This window comes from Danio aesculapii, chromosome 7, assembly GCF_903798145.1.
Source record: "Danio aesculapii chromosome 7, fDanAes4.1, whole genome shotgun sequence".
NCBI lineage: Eukaryota > Metazoa > Chordata > Actinopteri > Cypriniformes > Danionidae > Danio > Danio aesculapii.
In genome coordinates, this window is record NC_079441.1 from 64,419,576 (window position 1) to 64,437,915 (window position 18,340).

An 18,340-nucleotide genomic window follows, 5' to 3' on the forward strand; every position below is an offset into this window, starting at 1 on the left:
ATTGAATTTACTTGTAGCTGTTTTACTTTAAAGTATGAGTGAAATCCAAATTTTGTGTTTATTTTGCTAGCTTACGTTGTTATTCTTAAAGTGAATAATTAATCCATGCAAGTTAATCCACTGAAAAAAAAGTGTTTGTTTTGGTAATCTTCAATGAAAGTCTGACCATTTGGTTTCACCCTCGGATTGGCATTCCTTCTGTTGACGTCAACCTGAGGGTTTCCATAGTAAACGCATACTAACACCCTTCTTACCATTTAGGGAATGATGCACAAAAAAAAAGCCGGCCCCCTACTTAATATTCCTTTTTAGTTGGAAGTGCATCAACATACTGAAACAGAAGTCTCTGCAACTTCCAGCTCATGCTGACTTTAAAGGTTCATAAAGAACTTTTAATACAACAGGAGGGTTATTTATATGTGTGTGTTTTTATGTGTAGGTTACGAGCCTCCGACAGCGCCGGCACCCACAGTTCCTGCCTGGCAAGGCCGATCCATTGGCACATCTAAACTCAGACTGGTGGAGTTCTCTGCTTTTCTTGAGCACCAGAGAGATCCCGATTCTGTGAGTAGCTTCTGCTTGTCGAAGGGAAATCATAATGGAGGCCCTTCACTGGTAACATTCCTGGTCTCAATTCAGGATCGAACTTCAGCCTCTCAGTCAAAAAGCAACCTCAAAAGTGACTTTGTACATAATATTTGACTAGATATTTTTGCAATTTAAATAATAATAATAATAATTACTTACATTTATATAGCAATTTTCTGGATACTCAAAGCGCTTTACACTACTTACATCTACCACCAGTGTGCAGCATCCACCTGGATGACACGACGGCAGCCATATTGCGCCAGACCACACACCAAACATCAGCTGATTGGTGGAGGTGAAGCCAATTTTGATATGGGGATGGTTAGGAGGCCAGTGGGTGAATTTGGCCAGGATGCCAGGGTTTACTCTTTTCAAAGGACATCCTGGGATTTTTAACGACCACAGAGTCAGGAACTCAGTTTAACGTCCCATCCGAAAGACGGCACTCACTGAGCAGTATAGAGTCCTCTTCACTATACTGGGACGTTAGAACCCACACACCACAGGTTGAGCGCCCCCTGCTGGCCTCACTAAAACCACTTCCAGCAGCAGCCTAGTTTTCCCATGTGGTCTCCCATCCAGGTACTGACTAGCGCAGCCCTGCTTAGCTTTAGTGGGCGAATATGTGAGAGTTGCAGAGAGCTAGCTGCCAGCTGAAATGACTAGGAATAACCAATGGCAGAGATCTAGCTGCCTGCTTTTTAAAGGCTTGACTGGGTTAATTTAGGCAAGTAAGGCAATGTATAACTATGTTCTGTAGAAAAACGAAAAAAAAAATATATAGCCTAAAGGGGCTAATAATTTTGACCTTAAAATGTTATTAAAAAATTAAAAACTGCTTTTATTCTAGCCAAAATAAAACAAATAAGACTTTTTCTAGAATAAAAAATATTGTAGGAAATATGGTGAAAAATCCTTTTCTCTGTTAAACATCATTTAGGAAATATTGGAAAAAGAAAGGCTAATAATTTTGAACTAAAAATTTCAACTGTATAAACCTTTACAGCATGGTAAGTTTTACATACTTCATGCTAATACATTTTTTAATGTTAGGTTGCATAACAATGCATTAATTGAGGTATTAACAATAATTAATTAGCATTGAACAATAGTATGTATGCATGCCTATAAGTCAACATTATTAATTATAAATTGTAATTCATTTTTTTACAAATTAGCAGTTAGCTTGTCTGTCGCAGTGATGAGACTCCATTAAGAGTTACTTTTTCTGTATATACAGTTGAAGTCAGAATTATTAGCCCCCCTCTGAATTTTTCTTTTTTAAATATTTCCCAAATGATGTTTAACAGAGCAAGGAAATTTTCACAGTATGTCTGATAATATTTTTTCTTCTGGAGAAAGTCTTATTTGTTTTATTTCAGCTAGAATAAAAGCAGTTTTTAATTTTTTAAACACCATTTTAAGGTCAAAATTATTAGCCCCTTTAGGCAATTTTTTTTCGATAGTCTACAGAACAAACCATCATTATACAATAACTTGCCTAATAACACTAACCTGCCTAGTTAACCTAATTAACCTAGTTAAGCCTTCAAATGTCACTTTAAGCTGTATAGAAGTGTCTTGAAAAATATCTAGTCAAAGATTATTTACTGTCATCATGGCAAAGATAAAATAAATCAGTTATTAGAAATGAGTTATTAAAACTATTATGTTTAGAAATGTGTTGAAAAAAAATCTTCTCTACATTAAACAGAAATTGGGGAAAAAAATAAACAGGGGGGCTAATAATTCAGGGGGCTAATAATTCTGACTTCTACTGTACATGATTAGAGATGAGACGTTCCATTTTGTATTTTGTGATACTTTGTTTTTTAATGTCATCAATTTATTCTTGTTTTAAATATGAGTGACAAGAATTGTCTGTAAAACTTTGTGGAAGTGTATTAGTAATTTCTTTAAAAAATTATATTCTTTTTTTAAATTTAAATAGTGTTATTAATTAAAAATATATTTTTGTTTATTTTTGCCCCATATTTACAGTTGAAGGTAAAATTCATTCATTCATTTTCCTTCGGCTTAGTCCCTTTATTAATTAGGGGTCACTACAGTGGAATGAACCGCCAACTTATCCAGCATATGTTTTACACAGTGGATGCCCTTACAGCTGCAACCCAGTACTGGGAAACACTCATTCACACACATACACTACGGCCAATTTCGTTTATTCAATTCACCTATAGCACATGTCTTTGGACTGTGGGGAAACCGGAGCGCCCGAAGAAACCCACGTGGACACGGGGGGAATAAACATGTACTTGCTGTTATTTTGATACGTTTACCAGTGTCTAACATGTCCTTTGTTTTTTTTTTTTATTATTGCAGTATAACAAGCATCTTTTTGTGCACATCGGCCAGACAAATCACTCTTATAATGATGCTCTGCTGGAGTCGGTGGACATTCGTCAGATTTACGACAAATTCCCTGAGAAAAAAGGAGGGCTGAAGGAATTGTTCGGCAAGGGTCCTCAGAATTCATTCTTTCTCATAAAGTTCTGGGTGAGTGAATCTCTGCTAAGAGCAAGCATCTGTTCAGTTGTTCACAACCTCCTCCTTGAGACAGGACAATTATCTACACACACACACACACACACACACACGCACACACACACGCACACACACACACACACACACACACACACACAAAGAAATAAGAATAAAACAGACGTAACAATTGCAGAAAGAACTTCATATTTTTTATTTAAGCTTAAAGATAAATTTAGTTGAAGGAAGAATTATTACTCTCTTGTGAAATTTGATTTCTTTTTCAAATATTTTCACCGTATTTTCTGTAATATTTTTTTTTTCTGGAGAAAGTCTTATTTGTTTTATTTTTGCTGGAATAATAGCAGTTTTTAAATTTTTTCTTCAATATTATTAGCCCCCATAATTATATATATATATATATTTTTTTTTTGACTGGCTACGGAACAATCCACTGTTTTCAGGTTTGAGGGTCAATTTTTTGATTCCTTTTACAAAATAATTAACTTCGATGAATGCTTGATTCTTTGTTGAATTCTAAAACTGGCTATGATACACTCGATAATGCTTTGAAGTTGATCATTTTTCTTGGGAACTTACACATACACAAGGCAAAAGTAATGTCCATTACGCCCTCTATAAAATTTTACGGAAAGATTTTAAAATATTTTATAATTCTTTGTCCTTAATTACAAGGAATAAGAATCCTATAAAACAGTGGTCTCAAACTCAATCCCTGGAGGGTCACAGCTCTGCAGATTTAAGCTCCAACCACCTCCAAATCACACCTGCTTAATAGTCTCTAGTAACTATTGCGAAACTGTGCAGAGCTGCGGCCCTCCAGGAATTGAGTTTGAGACCCATGCTATAAAACATCTCTAATAATAAAAAAATATATATCAAAACAATTATATAATTAAAATACATTGGATCCCACCCTTATTTTAGTTATTCTAGTTGTATATGCATGTTCTGTATCCCTGGATAATTTTTGTATGACTGTTACATATGTCAACAGTGTTGTATGCTTGTCAGTATGTATATATATATATATATATATATATATATATATATATACCTGACAAAAAAATCTTGTCACCTATCCAAGGTTTAGGAACAACAAATAATAACTTGACTTCTAGGTGATCGTTTGGTATTAGAAGTGGCTTATATGAAAGGCAAAGGCCTCTAGATTACGCTTATCCAAAATAAAATATGATCATGCCTTGATTTTTAATTATTTAATTAGAACAGTAAAGTCTGACTTTGCTTAGACAAAAGTCTTGTCACTCTACAGAAATAATGTACAGTATAGATGTATGGAATAAAAGCATTTTTAATTTTTTAAAAACAGTTTAAGGTCAATATTAGTAGGCAATTTAATCATTTAAATATGATGGATCTCCACTGTTTTTATTTTAGTTTGGCTTAGTTTTTTATGCATGTTTTGTATTACTGGCTACTTTTTGTATGACTGTTACATATGTTAACAATGTTGTATGCTTGTCAGTATGTATCTACTGTATACCTGACAAAAGTCTTGTCACCTATCCAAGTTTTAGGAATAATATATATATATATAAATGTATAAATATCAACTTGATCAACTTCTAGTTGATCATTTGGTATCAGAAGTGGCTTATGTGAAAGGCAAAGACCTCTAGATTACGCTTATTTTACCAAAATAAAATATGATCATGACCTGATTTTTAATTATTTAATTAGGACAGTAAGGTCTGACTGTGCTTAGACAAAAGCCTTGAATATAAACAATATAAATTCATGGTGCAGTGGAAAAAGAATGAATATTGTGTATGACTCTTATGATCTTGGACGACTGCATCTATACATCTCTGCAATGACTCAAATCACTTAATAAAGTCATCTGGAATGCCAAAGAGAAAGCGTTCTTGCAGGACTCCCAGAGTTCACCAAGATTCTTTGCATTCATCTTCAATGCCTCCTTCATCTTACCCCAGACATGCTCAATAATGTACATGTCTGGTGACTGGGCTGGCCAATCCTGGAGCACCTTGATCTTTTTTGCTTTCAGAAACTTTGATGTGGAGGCTGAGGGCAAGCTGCAGGAGCGCTATCCTGCTGAAGAATTTGCCCTCTTCTGTGGTTTGTAATGTAATGGGTGGCACAAATGTCTTGATACCTCAGGCTGTTGATGTTGCCATCCACTCTGCAGATCTCTCGCACAACCCCATTGGGTCCAGGCAGGTTCCAGTAGGTCTTCTGTAGTATTTGTGATGATTGGGATGCAGTTCAACAGATGATTCATCTGAAAAATCTACCTTCTGCCACTTTTCCAAACGATCAGCTACAAGTCAAGTTATTATTTGTTGCTCTTACAACTGGGATCGATGACAGCAATTCACTATTGTCTAATGACTTGCCTAGTTAACCTAATTTACTAGATAAATTACACTTCAAGCTAAATACTACTACCTTGTAAAGTAACTAGTAAAATATTATATATTAAAAAGACAAAAGAAATTAGTTATTAAAATGTTTAAATTTAAACAGCACTTGTGAAATTTTATCAAAAAGTATTGTAATGTCACAGGCTGGCCAATAATTTTACATTCAACTGTAAGTGTGGTGTGTAATGTGCGTTTGAGCTTCAACACTAATGAGAGCAAAATCACCACAGTTTATGTTTACCACCCATACAACTGCCTATTTAAGGCAAATATTTATCCACTGGGCGATTAGATGCATGAATAATTGTGCATTTCCCCAAAGACACTGGGCCACTTTAGTTTTAAAGACAAACAGCACTGTTTGCGTGTCCAGACCGCCGCCGCTATATTTGGCCCAGCATAGCTGAAGAGTCTATGATCAAAGCTCGCACTTATTCCGTTTAATATCGCTAAAACAATTGGATGACCCGGTTGCTCCTCTAATAGCTATTCAAACATTGCGTGCATTTTGTGAAATGCTAACTAGCGCCGGCCAACAAAGTGGGCCGCGTTCATGGTCGGAGCGAAGCTGCTCAGATACCGTTTGAAGTGACGGCGGGATCTGAATTTCAAATGAAACTCTGGATCTGCACAATAATGCCTCACTTGAATATGATGTGAAAATGTACCAGGCCTCGTCTTAATGAAAAGAGAGTATGCCAGAAATGAATATTTGAGCTTTCTCGGTAATGAACATCGTGTTAGCTTGCTGAAAGAGCGGAGAGCAGGCTGTTCTTTTTTCCGCTCTTTTACTGATTTTCTTTTCTCTTTTTCTTTTTTTTTGAGTGGCTTTATACTCTGAGTTATTTAATCTATTCTTTCCAACCTTAGACACGCTCATTTTCTTTAGTACTTAAATAGACTGATATGGAGAAAGAGCCTTGATTGGTGGTTTAGTGTTAGGATAATGCGATCATAAAGGGATTGTTCATCTGTTAATGAGCATACAGTTGAAGTCAAAATTATAAGCCCTTCTTTTTCAAATATTTTCCAAATAATGCTTAACAGAGTAAGAAATTTTTCACAGTATTTCCTATAATATTTTTTCTTCTGGATAAAGTCTTATTTGTTTAATTTCAGCGGGAATAAAAGCAGTTTTACATTTTTTTAACAACATTTTAAGGTCAATATTATTAGCCCCCTTAAGCGATGTTTTTTCAATTGTCTACAGATCAAATTATACAATGACTTGTCTAATTAACCTAGTTAAGCCTTTAAATGTCACTTTAAGCTAAATACTAGTATCTTGAAAAATATCTAATAGAATATTATTGTTATTGTTATAAATATTATTATCAAAAGATTGGGTTGTCATAATTATGTTAAGCCCTTTTCATCCTCCGAGCCACACGGGGCGTAACAGTTACGAAGTGGGACGCTGGTAAAAAGACTTGCAGATCCAACGGTCATAGGAGCAAAACAATATCATAAGTGTAGTCCAATAATCGTGGTCAAACACAGGTGAGAGAAGGGTGCGAATTAAGCTGCGGTCACAATAGAGTTTGAGTGTGTGAAATTCTGTCGTACGGCACTGCAAAAGGGGGCGGGATTAAACAAGATGGTTAGGCATTAAAAAAAGTGAGTGATTGGTCCATATTTTAAAATTCTGTCCAGAGAGGTCATGTTTTGATCTTTGATTGGTCTCAAGCAGTCAAGTAATGTGATTTCGCAGGTCAGAGTTCACCAAGCTTGAACTTTGCAATGCAGTAAACTGCGAAACTTGATGTATGAACTTGCGCTTCCGGTCTGAGGCATTCGCGTGCATATGAATTGAAGTCTATGGGGAGAAAAGTCCAGTGTGACCGCAGCTTTACAGGGGGGTTAGTGGGATTGACCCCCCTAATTAATGCTTGATCCCCCGTGAAGGAGGTCAAAACAAGATGTATGTGAGGGTCAGTTGTTTAATACTGAGAAATATCTCAGATCTGTATTTTAAATAATAATGTTGATAATTAAAATAATAGATATTATAAATATACGTTTGACCACCCCTCTAACGGTTCAAACCATTGTTAAGGCATAATTGCACCAATCAGTCTTTTCGAGAAAAAAAGTCTAAAAGCGGCAGATCTTGAGCACAAATAGACATCATGTTCAATTTGTTTTCTTGTAAAATAAGTGTTTGTACCTATATGTAGCATAAAATAATAAAATCAAATTAGACGCATGGTTTGTAGTTTAACCTAATATAATATCTGAAATAGCTAATCAGAGAATACTGTAGATCAGAAAACACTAAATTTTTAATATGTTGTTCAATATCCCTCAAAACGCTGCAAACTTAAATACATTTTATTAATAAACTAGATGTAATTAAAAATAAATACATAAATGACTGAAGCATGTACTACACGAACTAACCAAAACAGTTGACCCCCTGATTGTCAATGTATAATTCGCACACTGGGCGAGAGGTCAGACTAGGTGGCAATCAATCAGAACGAGGAACAAGGCTAGGATCAAAAACACTGGAAAAATTGTCAGCTGTTGCAGGAGTTGATGAGTGCAGAGAGTTCTGGGAGTTGTAGTTCATTAGGAGGTAATGAAAATCAACAAATATGTTTATAATTTAAAACTTTAAAACTGTTTTGCTTTTATGTAGATTAGATTAGTTAAATATAGTAGGGATGCACAATATTGGATTTTTGTCAGTATTTTCAAACACCTAATGACGGCTGATGACGATATCTTTACTGTTTGTGATTTTCTTTAATTTGTATGAACATACAGTAGCAGCCCTTGGATATATATAAGCGATATTGCAAAGAAAAAATATTAATAGCGCAGATAAGCTCTGTATGATTTGTCTCACAGTCAGTAAGTCAATTTTTTTCATATATTAAGACCAAAATATTAAACAAGACTAAGCATTTTATGATGTAACTTCATGTTATTTGTATATTTTACTTACATTTTCCTAGTCTGAGGTTTAGTCAGGTTGCCAAGCGGGCATTAGGACCTGTGGGAGGCCTTTAGTTGGTAGAGATTGTAGCGCGACACAAGCGACAGTTTAACTTACTGAGGAATATTGTACACAGAGTTATTCTGTACTCACAGTTTCGCAGTTTCAAGTTGATAATTCAGTACAGTTGATCTTAATCACATCCAAAATTCACCTCGGAATGATTTCTCTAAGAGTGCTTCCTTTAGTTATGCCCAGAGTTAGCCCCGCCCACTTATTTACATGTTGTGGAATACACAGAATAATCTATTATGGGTAAAACGTATTCCACGGTTGCAATATATACCGTCATTCCACCAAGCCCTAATTCTCATAGTATTTTTTCTTGTACTGATGAATGGAAGTCAGTGTCTATTTCAGTATATTTCAGTATAAATTATCCCTCTGTTCTATGTGTTTGTAACACACATACACACATACAATAACACTATAAAAGTCAAAAGCTTAAAGGAGACCTATTATGCCCCTTTTTACGGGATATAAAATAAGTGTGTGTGAAGTTTCAGCTCAAAATACCAAACAAATAATGTTTTGTAACTCTGAAATCGCCCCTTTTAGGCTTTGATCCTAATTGTGTCATTTTAGTGACTGTCACTTTAAATTCAAATGAGATTGTGCTCTTTTTAAAGAGGGCGGAGCTACAAATGCCTGTGTCAGCATAGTGGCAGATTCAAAAACAAGTCTAATGTCCTATACTATTTAGGGAGCGCCACTAATGGGCGGGGCTTTCTTCCTCTGATGACACGTGCAAAGGGAAAATGTCAATCAAAGTATTTCTGCAGATTGTATCAAGTGCAATTATAAACAGTAACCTTCATAAATTTTTACCATTGCAAGCTGGTTATATTTACAGACTGCTGCCACACAACTGTGTTTAAGCCTCTTATAAAAGTGATTTTTGCATAATAGGTGCCCTTTAATATCTATGTTAGATCTTGAAAGTCTCCACTAGATGGCGATTGTGTTGTAAAGGGTGTAAATTGCTGGTTCTGTTCTGTTCTGTTCTTTTGGTTCTGATGCAGGTTTATTTTGAATATAAGTGTTTGAACAGACTTTATAGCTTCATATACTAAAAGCTGCAATCTCATTGGTTGATAGGCGGACTTGAACTGCAACATTCAAGATGAGACCGGGGCTTTCTATGGAGTGACCAGTCAGTATGAGAGCCCAGAGAACATGACCATCACCTGCTCCACAAAAGTGTGCTCGTTCGGCAAACAGGTGGTGGAGAAAGTGGAGGTAACCTCTAAGTGGCATACGATACTACACTGTAACAAATTGCTGTAAAATGTACAGTAGCGTTGGGTGATATACCCGATATACCCGATGGGTGATATATGAAGTTTTCAGATCGCCACATCGTCCCCCTGTGAGATCGCCGATACACGATACTAACACATGGGGGCAGTGTTATGTGTAAATATAATATTTTATTAATATATTTAACCATATCTAAACATATTTCATAACCTTTCGGCTGTTTTTTAAACTTATTTAATAACCTACTGCATTTGCATTACGTTTGATATTGGATAATATTTCAAACCAATGCAAATCACAGCACTCTTAAAACTAAATAGGAGCTGAGACCGAAATTATTCCAAACAAGACTCGATGCTACAGTGCGGCGCAGGACAGGACTTGATAGTGACTTCGGGTTTATGCCCACGGGACTGCCACAAAATGGATATAATACACATGGATGAAAGCAAATGAAATGATATTTATCTAAGCACAGAAGAAACAAGGATGCATTAAGGTCCTTTCAGACAGGATGCGGATGGAGGACTCACCGCCTGCACGTGACTCTTTCTATGTGGTGAAGTTTTCCCTACATGGTTTGTTCAGTTGAGCGCGGCACGGCTTCAGGTCTAATCATCACAAAAGTAATCATCAAGAGTGTCACATTTGTATTTACTAAGATCTAACACAATGTTGCGCTTGGCAAATGTGTAAGAGTTTAATTTTAGACATGGCTGCGGCGAGTCGGCTATATAGCCTATTGCTCTAATATTAAACAGCCTAATTTGACTTAAAACTTTTCACTGAGCTCAGTAAAATGTTCTTTGATAAGTTATTAATAATCTGTTCAATAATTCTTTAATGCCAAAACGAATGGTAAAATACAGGTTGTAATTTATTTTAATGTAGGCTAGTTTAAATAAATAAAGAAAGAAAGAAAGAAAGAAATAAATCAAATATATTTTAATAGCCCATATAAATAAATATAGGCCTCACATATTTTTACATTAAATAAATAGGTTATTTTCTGAATGATGTGCATGTCCGTGTTTATTATCAAACACAAATAAGACACAAACATGTATATTCCGTGTATTTGAAGGAGCAGTCAATGCATGCCCTGAAAAAATAGGCTTTAGGCCACCTTAAAACTTAAATAGGCTATTATTTATGGATATAAAAGATAAATACTTTTTTTGTGAAAGCAAAAGAGAATCTTGTGGGAGTGCTGTTATAAAGGAGTCTCAAATGACCAACGACCGCAACACGTTCTATTCCAGAACATTTCAGCTGGTTTCAGAATTCTTTCATTTTCTTCTTCAGTTGTTTTACTTTTTTTAATCGTTTTATTTAACTTGTTTGTTAATTAAATCCAGTTTTGTTATTTAGTCTAATATTTTTATGCAACAACTTTGCAAACTAATTTGCTGTGAGATACATGCTGCTCGCGCTTCAACTGATGCTGCTGAGACAGAGAGAGAGAGCGAGAGAGAGAGAGAGAGAGCACGCAGGAGAGCAATCGAAATAATTCATTTTTATCCGAAAGTGTCGGTCAGGTGATGTTGATGTGAACAGCTGAAGCTGTCAAATAATTTTTAGTTCGTTTATTATTAATGATGATGATTAAAAATAATAATACAATTCATTTTATTCAATAATGCAATTAAAAGATGTAACTGGTCTACATTAATGCAAAACGAGCTAAATATCGTCGTTAAGTTCCTCATAGGTCTCAGCTCTCGGTGATATCTTTGCCTATCGTCGATACACGATACTATTGTCTATCGGCACAACCCTTATGTACAGTACTACTGGCAATTTTAGTTCCCAGTAATACTGTAAAATTTCCAAGTGCACTTGTGAATTGGGCTAAAAACTTCAGGATAATTGTAATTGTTCATTTACAGTGCCCTTCGAAAAAGAGTAGGGGTTTAACCACGGTGTCCTGGCCAAATTTGCCCACTGGCCTCTGTCCATCCCCCTAACCATCCCCATATCATAATATGTTTCATCACTTTGTCTCCTCTCCACCAATCAGCTGGTGTGGGGTGTGCGGTCTGGCACAATATGGCTGCCATTGCGTTATCCATGTGGATGCTGCACATGGGTGGTGGATGAGAAGATTCCCCCCAATGTGTAAAGCACTTTGAGTGTCCAGAAAAGCGCTATATAAATGTAAGGAATTATTATTATTATTTACATTTTAATAATTCTTTATATCGGGGCGTTTACTGTTTGAAAAAAAAAATGATGAGCTCAACCAGGCCTTAAAAAGTCTTAAATTTACAGACATATTGTCTTGTAGGTCTTAAATCATATTTTAACAGGTCTTCATTTCACTTTGTTCGTGTATAGCTGCCCAATCTGGCCAATGCCCATCCAATCACCAACAATAAAACTTTAACTTTTTACTTAAAAATGTCTTTTTGAGCTCTATTTACCATAATGGTTTCATTATTTTCATTATAATATAATTTGTTTAAAAGTTCCCCATGTGTTTACTGCTGAGGACACTGACCTGGACAGACTATTGTGCACACATTTAGTTTATTATAGTTTTTCAAACTTTTTTTTTATTTTAAAGAAAGGTTATGTTGGAAAAAAAGTATGAATATAACTAGAGCTTCCTTGTTTTGACACATTATTTAAAAGATGTTGCTAAGAAATAACTAAAATATTTCAATGTTTTATTATTATTATTGTATTATTACATTCATTCATTCATTCATTCATTCTTTTTCCTTCAGCTTGGTCTCTGATTTATCAGAGGTCTCCACAGCGGAATGAACCACCTTATTCATTCATTTTCTTTTCGACTTAGTCCCTTTATTAATCAGGGGTCACCACAGTGGTGAACCGCCAACTGTTCCAGCATATGTTTTATGCAGCAGATGCCCATCACTGGGAAACACCCATACACTCTCATTCAAACACATACACTATGGACAGTTTAGCTTACCCATTGTGGGGGAAACCGGAGCACCTGGACGAAACCCACATGGACTTAAGAAATGCCGCTACTCACTGCGCCACCTTGCTACCCGAACCACCTTATTACATTTATTAAATTATAGTATTTTTTGATAGGGCAAATGTTTTATAAAACTCCTTAGTGTTTAGCACTGTACGAGTCTAAAATTTCATTCATAATGGTCTTTAAAAGTCTTAAATTTGACTTGCAAATTTGAGACCTGCAGAAACCCTGTTAAAACATTACTTGTATTTATTTATTTAAATTGTAAATATTCCATGTTTTTACCAGTTGTGCCATGTTTAAATTTTTAGCTAATTTAATTATATTTTTGTATTAAATTTTATTTTATATTTTCATTTTATTATATATTTTGTTTTATATATATATATATATATATATATATATATATATATATATATATATTTTTTTTTTTTTTATATATATATATTTTTATTATATATATATATATTATTTTTTATTTTATTATATATTTTATTTTATCATTTATTTTATTTTATAATATGTTTTATTATATATATATTATTTTTATTTTATTATATATTTTATTTTATATATTTTATTATATATTTAATTTTATTATACATTTTATTTTATTATATATTTAATATTTTATTTTATAATATATTTTATTTTATTATATATTTTAGATTTTATTTTTTGTTTTATTTATATATTTTTATTTTATTATATATTTTATTTTTTATTTTATTATATATTTTATTGTATTATATATTGTATTATATATGTTAGTTTATTATATTTTTATTTTATTATATTATATATTTTGTTTATTATACTATATATTTTATTTTATAATATATTTTATTTTATTTTATATTTTTGATTTTATTTTATTTTTTGTTTTATTTATATATTTTTATTTTATTATATATTTTATTTTTTATTTTATTATATATTTTATTGTATTATATATTGTATTATATATTTTAGTTTATTATATTATATTTTTATTTTATTATATTATATATTTTGTTTATTATACTATATATTTTATTATGTATTTAATTTTTTGTTATATTTTAATGTATTATATATTTTATTTTATTATATATTTTATTTTGTTTTATTATATATTTTATTTTATTATATATTTTATTTTTATTTTGTTTCATTATATATTTTATTTTATTACATATTTTTTATTTTATTTTATTATATATTTGATTAATCTCTTCTTATCTGTCCTCTCAGACGGAGTACGCTCGCTTCGAGAACGGCCGCTTTGTGTACCGAATAAGTCGGTCTCCCATGTGTGAATACATGATCAACTTCATCCACAAGCTCAAACACCTGCCAGAGAAGTACATGATGAACAGCGTCCTGGAGAACTTCACCATCTTATTGGTAAGTCTGCATGTCCATCATTAATGATTCAACCAATCACTGAGCTCCCCTAGTGCAGGGAGACAAGCCAGCATTCCTGGGATTCCTGTGGCGCTGTGCAAAGCCTGATAATCTCCTGCTTTCTCCAACCCTCATACACACAGGGATTAGAGCCCTATTCTCCCCTATAGTGAGGGTCTTACTAATGCACTTTCCCTGGGCTGTGACTCTCACCTGCGATTGGGGCTTTAGTTGTTGTTATTATAGAAAGACTGAGGGGAGACTTGTGTGTGTACTGTATGTGTATCTGAGGAGCGGAGGTGCTGGTATTAACATCAATCTCAGGTGATCCGAGCACATACAATGCTAAAAGCACATGTAAATAGGATCCAACATGTTGGAAATTGTTTAAAGCACTTTTTGAATAGTAAAGTGTGTTTGTGTCAAAGATGTTGCTCAATGGATCATTGCAAAAAACAGGGCTTTTAAACATGGTCATTTAAAAGTTACCAAAGTCCAAACAACTGACGAAAAAAAAAAATTAAATAAATAAATAAATAAATGGATGGATGGATGGATGGATGGATGGATGGATGGATGGATGGATGGATGGATGGATAGATAGATAGATAGATAGATAGATAGATAGATAGATAGATAGATAGATAGATAGATAGATAGATAGATAGATAGATAGATAGATAGATAGATAAATAAATACATAAATACATAAATAAATACATAAATAAATAAAATAAAATAAAATAAATATACAAGACTTAATTAAAAAGACATCCAGATGCGAAATAATTAAAGGAAATTGAGTAAATAGAAATGTCACATAAAAATCTGGCTTTTTTTTACTGGTAAATTGAACCAGATTTTGGTAAAACCCCAAACAATACAAACATAAAAATAAAACAAAACAAAAAAATCTGAAAAATGATTTCTGTGTAATAACAATGGAATGACACACGGAGGATGTACTGAACTACTGAAACGTATTTAGTAGCTTATATAAAAGGCTTTTTTGGTGATGGCAGCTTTAAGACGTCTCTCATATGGAGAATGAAGTCACATGCATTGCTCAGGTGTGAGTTTTACACTTCAGCAGAGTGTAAAAATCTTGATGTTTCTGTGGGTCTCGTCTATCAAATCTGAGCTTTATTTTGTATTTTCTATTGGATTCAAGTCAGGTGATTGGTTGGGCCATGCTACAGCTTGATTTACTTTCTCTGAAAACGTTTGAGAGTTTTCTTGGCTGCGTTTTGGATCATTGTCTTGCTGAAATGTCCACCCTGGTTTCATCTTCATCATCCTGCTATTGTAGATGTTGGACTGAAGCAGCTAATATTCATTTACATTAAGGAAAGGCAGAGGGTTGCTGAAGAACTACTGAGCGGTTTTAGCTGCTGTCTTTCCATGCCTGTCTGCACCTTCCTTTCTTCATGTGTTCAATACTTTTTCCTGTGTCATTTATTTTTTATTAAACTAAAGTTCATTTGTAAACTAATTAATAATTAATAATTAAACTAATTAATATATATATATATATATATATATATATATATATATATATATATATATATATATATATATATATATATATATATATATATATATATATATATATATAATTAATCAAAAATTGCTGAAGATAAACTAGGGCAAACTTGAAGGGTACCAACAGCCAACTTAGTTGGCTAATGATGGTTTTTGGAAACGCACCCCTGGGCGGTTTGTTTGATTTGGGGGATGTTCCCTTGCACTGGCCTGAAACAAAATGTTTTTTACATTTTTTTAATGAAAAGGGAGTCTGCTGCTGCAGCACAGCTCGTGACTGCACACGACAAATTGCAGCGCTACGCATTCTCAGTAGCCACATCTGTATGTATGTATTCAAATACACCAAATGGGCTTAATTGTCTTGAATAATAAAGCTCTAGCTTGTTAATTAGTATTTAAGATGGGAAAATGGGCTTAATTATCTTGAAAAATTACAGAACAATACAATCCATATTTATGATATATATATATATATATATATATATATATATATATATATATATATATATATATATATATATATATATATACATATATATATATATATATATATATATATATATATATATATATATATATAAATGCATGTATACAGTTCTCTTTTGAAAATTTCGATATTATCCACACACACACACACATCAAGACACATCACAGCAAGAATGTCGCTGGTTCGAGCCTCGGCTGGGTCAGTTGGCATTTCTGTGTGGAGTCTGCATGTTCTCCCCGTGTTGGTGTGGGCGTGGTGTCCTCTGGGTGCTCTGGTTTCACCACAAGTCCAAAGACATGTGCTATAGGTGAATTGGGTAAACTAAATTGACTGTAGTGTATGTGTGTGAAAGAGAGTGCGTGGATGTTTCCCAGTGATGAATTGCAGCTGGAAGGGCATCCGTTGCGTAAAACATGTGCTGGATAAGTTGGCGGTTCATTCCGCTGTGGCAATCCATGATCAATAAACGGACTAAGCTGAAAAGAAAATGAATATGTACAGTATATATATATAGTCATTTTTTTATCATTTGTTTTGGAATCATAAATATTGTTTGTATTGTTCTGTCATTTTCGCTAGACAGTTAAGCCCATTTCCCCACTTTAAATACTAAATAATAAGCTAAAGCTTTATTATTTAGAAAGCTAAAATGTATAATCACAAAAGAGAAAATAAAAACATATGTACCATTTCAGCCAATTTCAATTTTAGCATGAAGCATGACACTAAAGCATGGAATAATAAAGCTACAATTTCTGCTTTGCATCGCATACATAAATGACATTTTACAGCATATTAAACAGTAAACACTTTTAAAATTGTCATTTTTCACAACACGTTACTTAGTCAACAATATGAAAACAAATGAGTCAGTGCACAAATGATCTGTAAATATTCAACGCTTAAATATTATTCACACTATTGCGTAATGACTCAAATACCTTTTGCATCTTAGCAAAGCGAATTGACCTCCAGATTGTGCTTAACTCTTCGAAATCTTCTGCAATAAACTCATCACCCACTCATATTTTAACAGGTTTGATGTGACTTTGGCTTGAGTGTGAACAGTACAGTAATGCCACACGTCTCGCTCTGTTTCAGGTGGTAACAAACAGAGACACACAGGAGACCCTGCTGTGCATGGCCTGTGTGTTCGAAGTGTCTAACAGCGAACACGGAGCCCAGCATCACATCTACAGACTAGTGAAGGAATGAAGCAGCTCTTTCACACAGACTCTGGACCTCAGTACAGTGGCAGTGCCTCTAGCTCAACACTCACTCAAGATGATTTTACGTCACGTTTGGGTGATGCTTCTAATTATATATATAAATATATATATTTTTTTCTTTATTAATATGTGTTTGACGTTTAACTGCAGCTGTGAATCTCGGTACAGTTGTGTTTTGTTTTTAAAATGCGGGAAAGAGTGTCTAAGAATGCAGAATCAACGTTCATTTGTAGACTCGACTTATAAAGCGACAGTGTCATTTGACTTAAGGGCTGGGTTGAGTTTCACTGAATCAATCAAACACCATCAGGTACACAAATGCGTACTGGTGCAGTCTTAAATGTGTGTGTGTCTGTGAGATATTGGTGTACAGGTGTACAGTGGGTACGGAAAGTATTCAGACCCCTTTAATTTGTTCACTCTTTATTATATTGCAGACATGTGCTAAAATCATTTAAGTTCTTTTTTTCCTCATTAATGTATACACAGAATTGTTGACATTTTTGCAGATTTAAAAAAAAAGAAAAATATAAATATCACATGGTCCTAAGGATTCAGATAGTTTGCTCAGTGTTTAATAGAAGCACCCTTTTGATCTATAGTCATGAGTCTTTTTGTATGAGTCTTTTTGGGAAAGATGCAACAAGTTTTTCACAGACCTTTAGAGATTCTCTACCATTCCTCCTTGCAGATCCTCTTCAGTTCTGTCTGGTTGGATGGTAAATGTTGGTGGACAGCCATTTTTTGGTCTCTCCCTCCAGAGATGCTCAATTGGGTTTAGGTCAGGGCTCTGGCTGGGACATTCAAGAACAGTGACGGAGTTGTGGTAAAGCCACTCCTTCATTATTTTAGCTGTGTGTTTAGTGTTATTGTCTTGTTGGAAGGTAAACCTTCGGCCCAGTCTGAGGTCTTGAGCACTCTGGAGAAGGTTTTCGTCCAGGATATCCCTGTACT

General features: G+C 34.0%; 1 protein-coding gene across 7 annotated transcripts in view; it reads left to right on the plus strand.

Annotated features, from left to right (window-relative positions):
• Nucleotides 1-17,508, plus strand: part of tead1b (TEA domain family member 1b) — a 159,991-nt gene extending 142,483 nt beyond the window's left edge. For all 7 annotated transcript variants that reach the window (XM_056462343.1, XM_056462344.1, XM_056462347.1 and 4 more), the window contains 5 exons: nucleotides 440-564; nucleotides 2,935-3,108; nucleotides 9,622-9,762; nucleotides 13,973-14,125; nucleotides 17,259-17,508. In XM_056462343.1, the coding sequence (XP_056318318.1) occupies nucleotides 440-564; nucleotides 2,935-3,108; nucleotides 9,622-9,762; nucleotides 13,973-14,125; nucleotides 17,259-17,372 (707 nt within the window). In that variant the 3' untranslated portion in view covers nucleotides 17,373-17,508. The remainder of the gene's footprint in view (nucleotides 1-439; nucleotides 565-2,934; nucleotides 3,109-9,621; nucleotides 9,763-13,972; nucleotides 14,126-17,258) is intronic.
• Nucleotides 17,509-18,340: the final 832 nt, after the last annotated feature.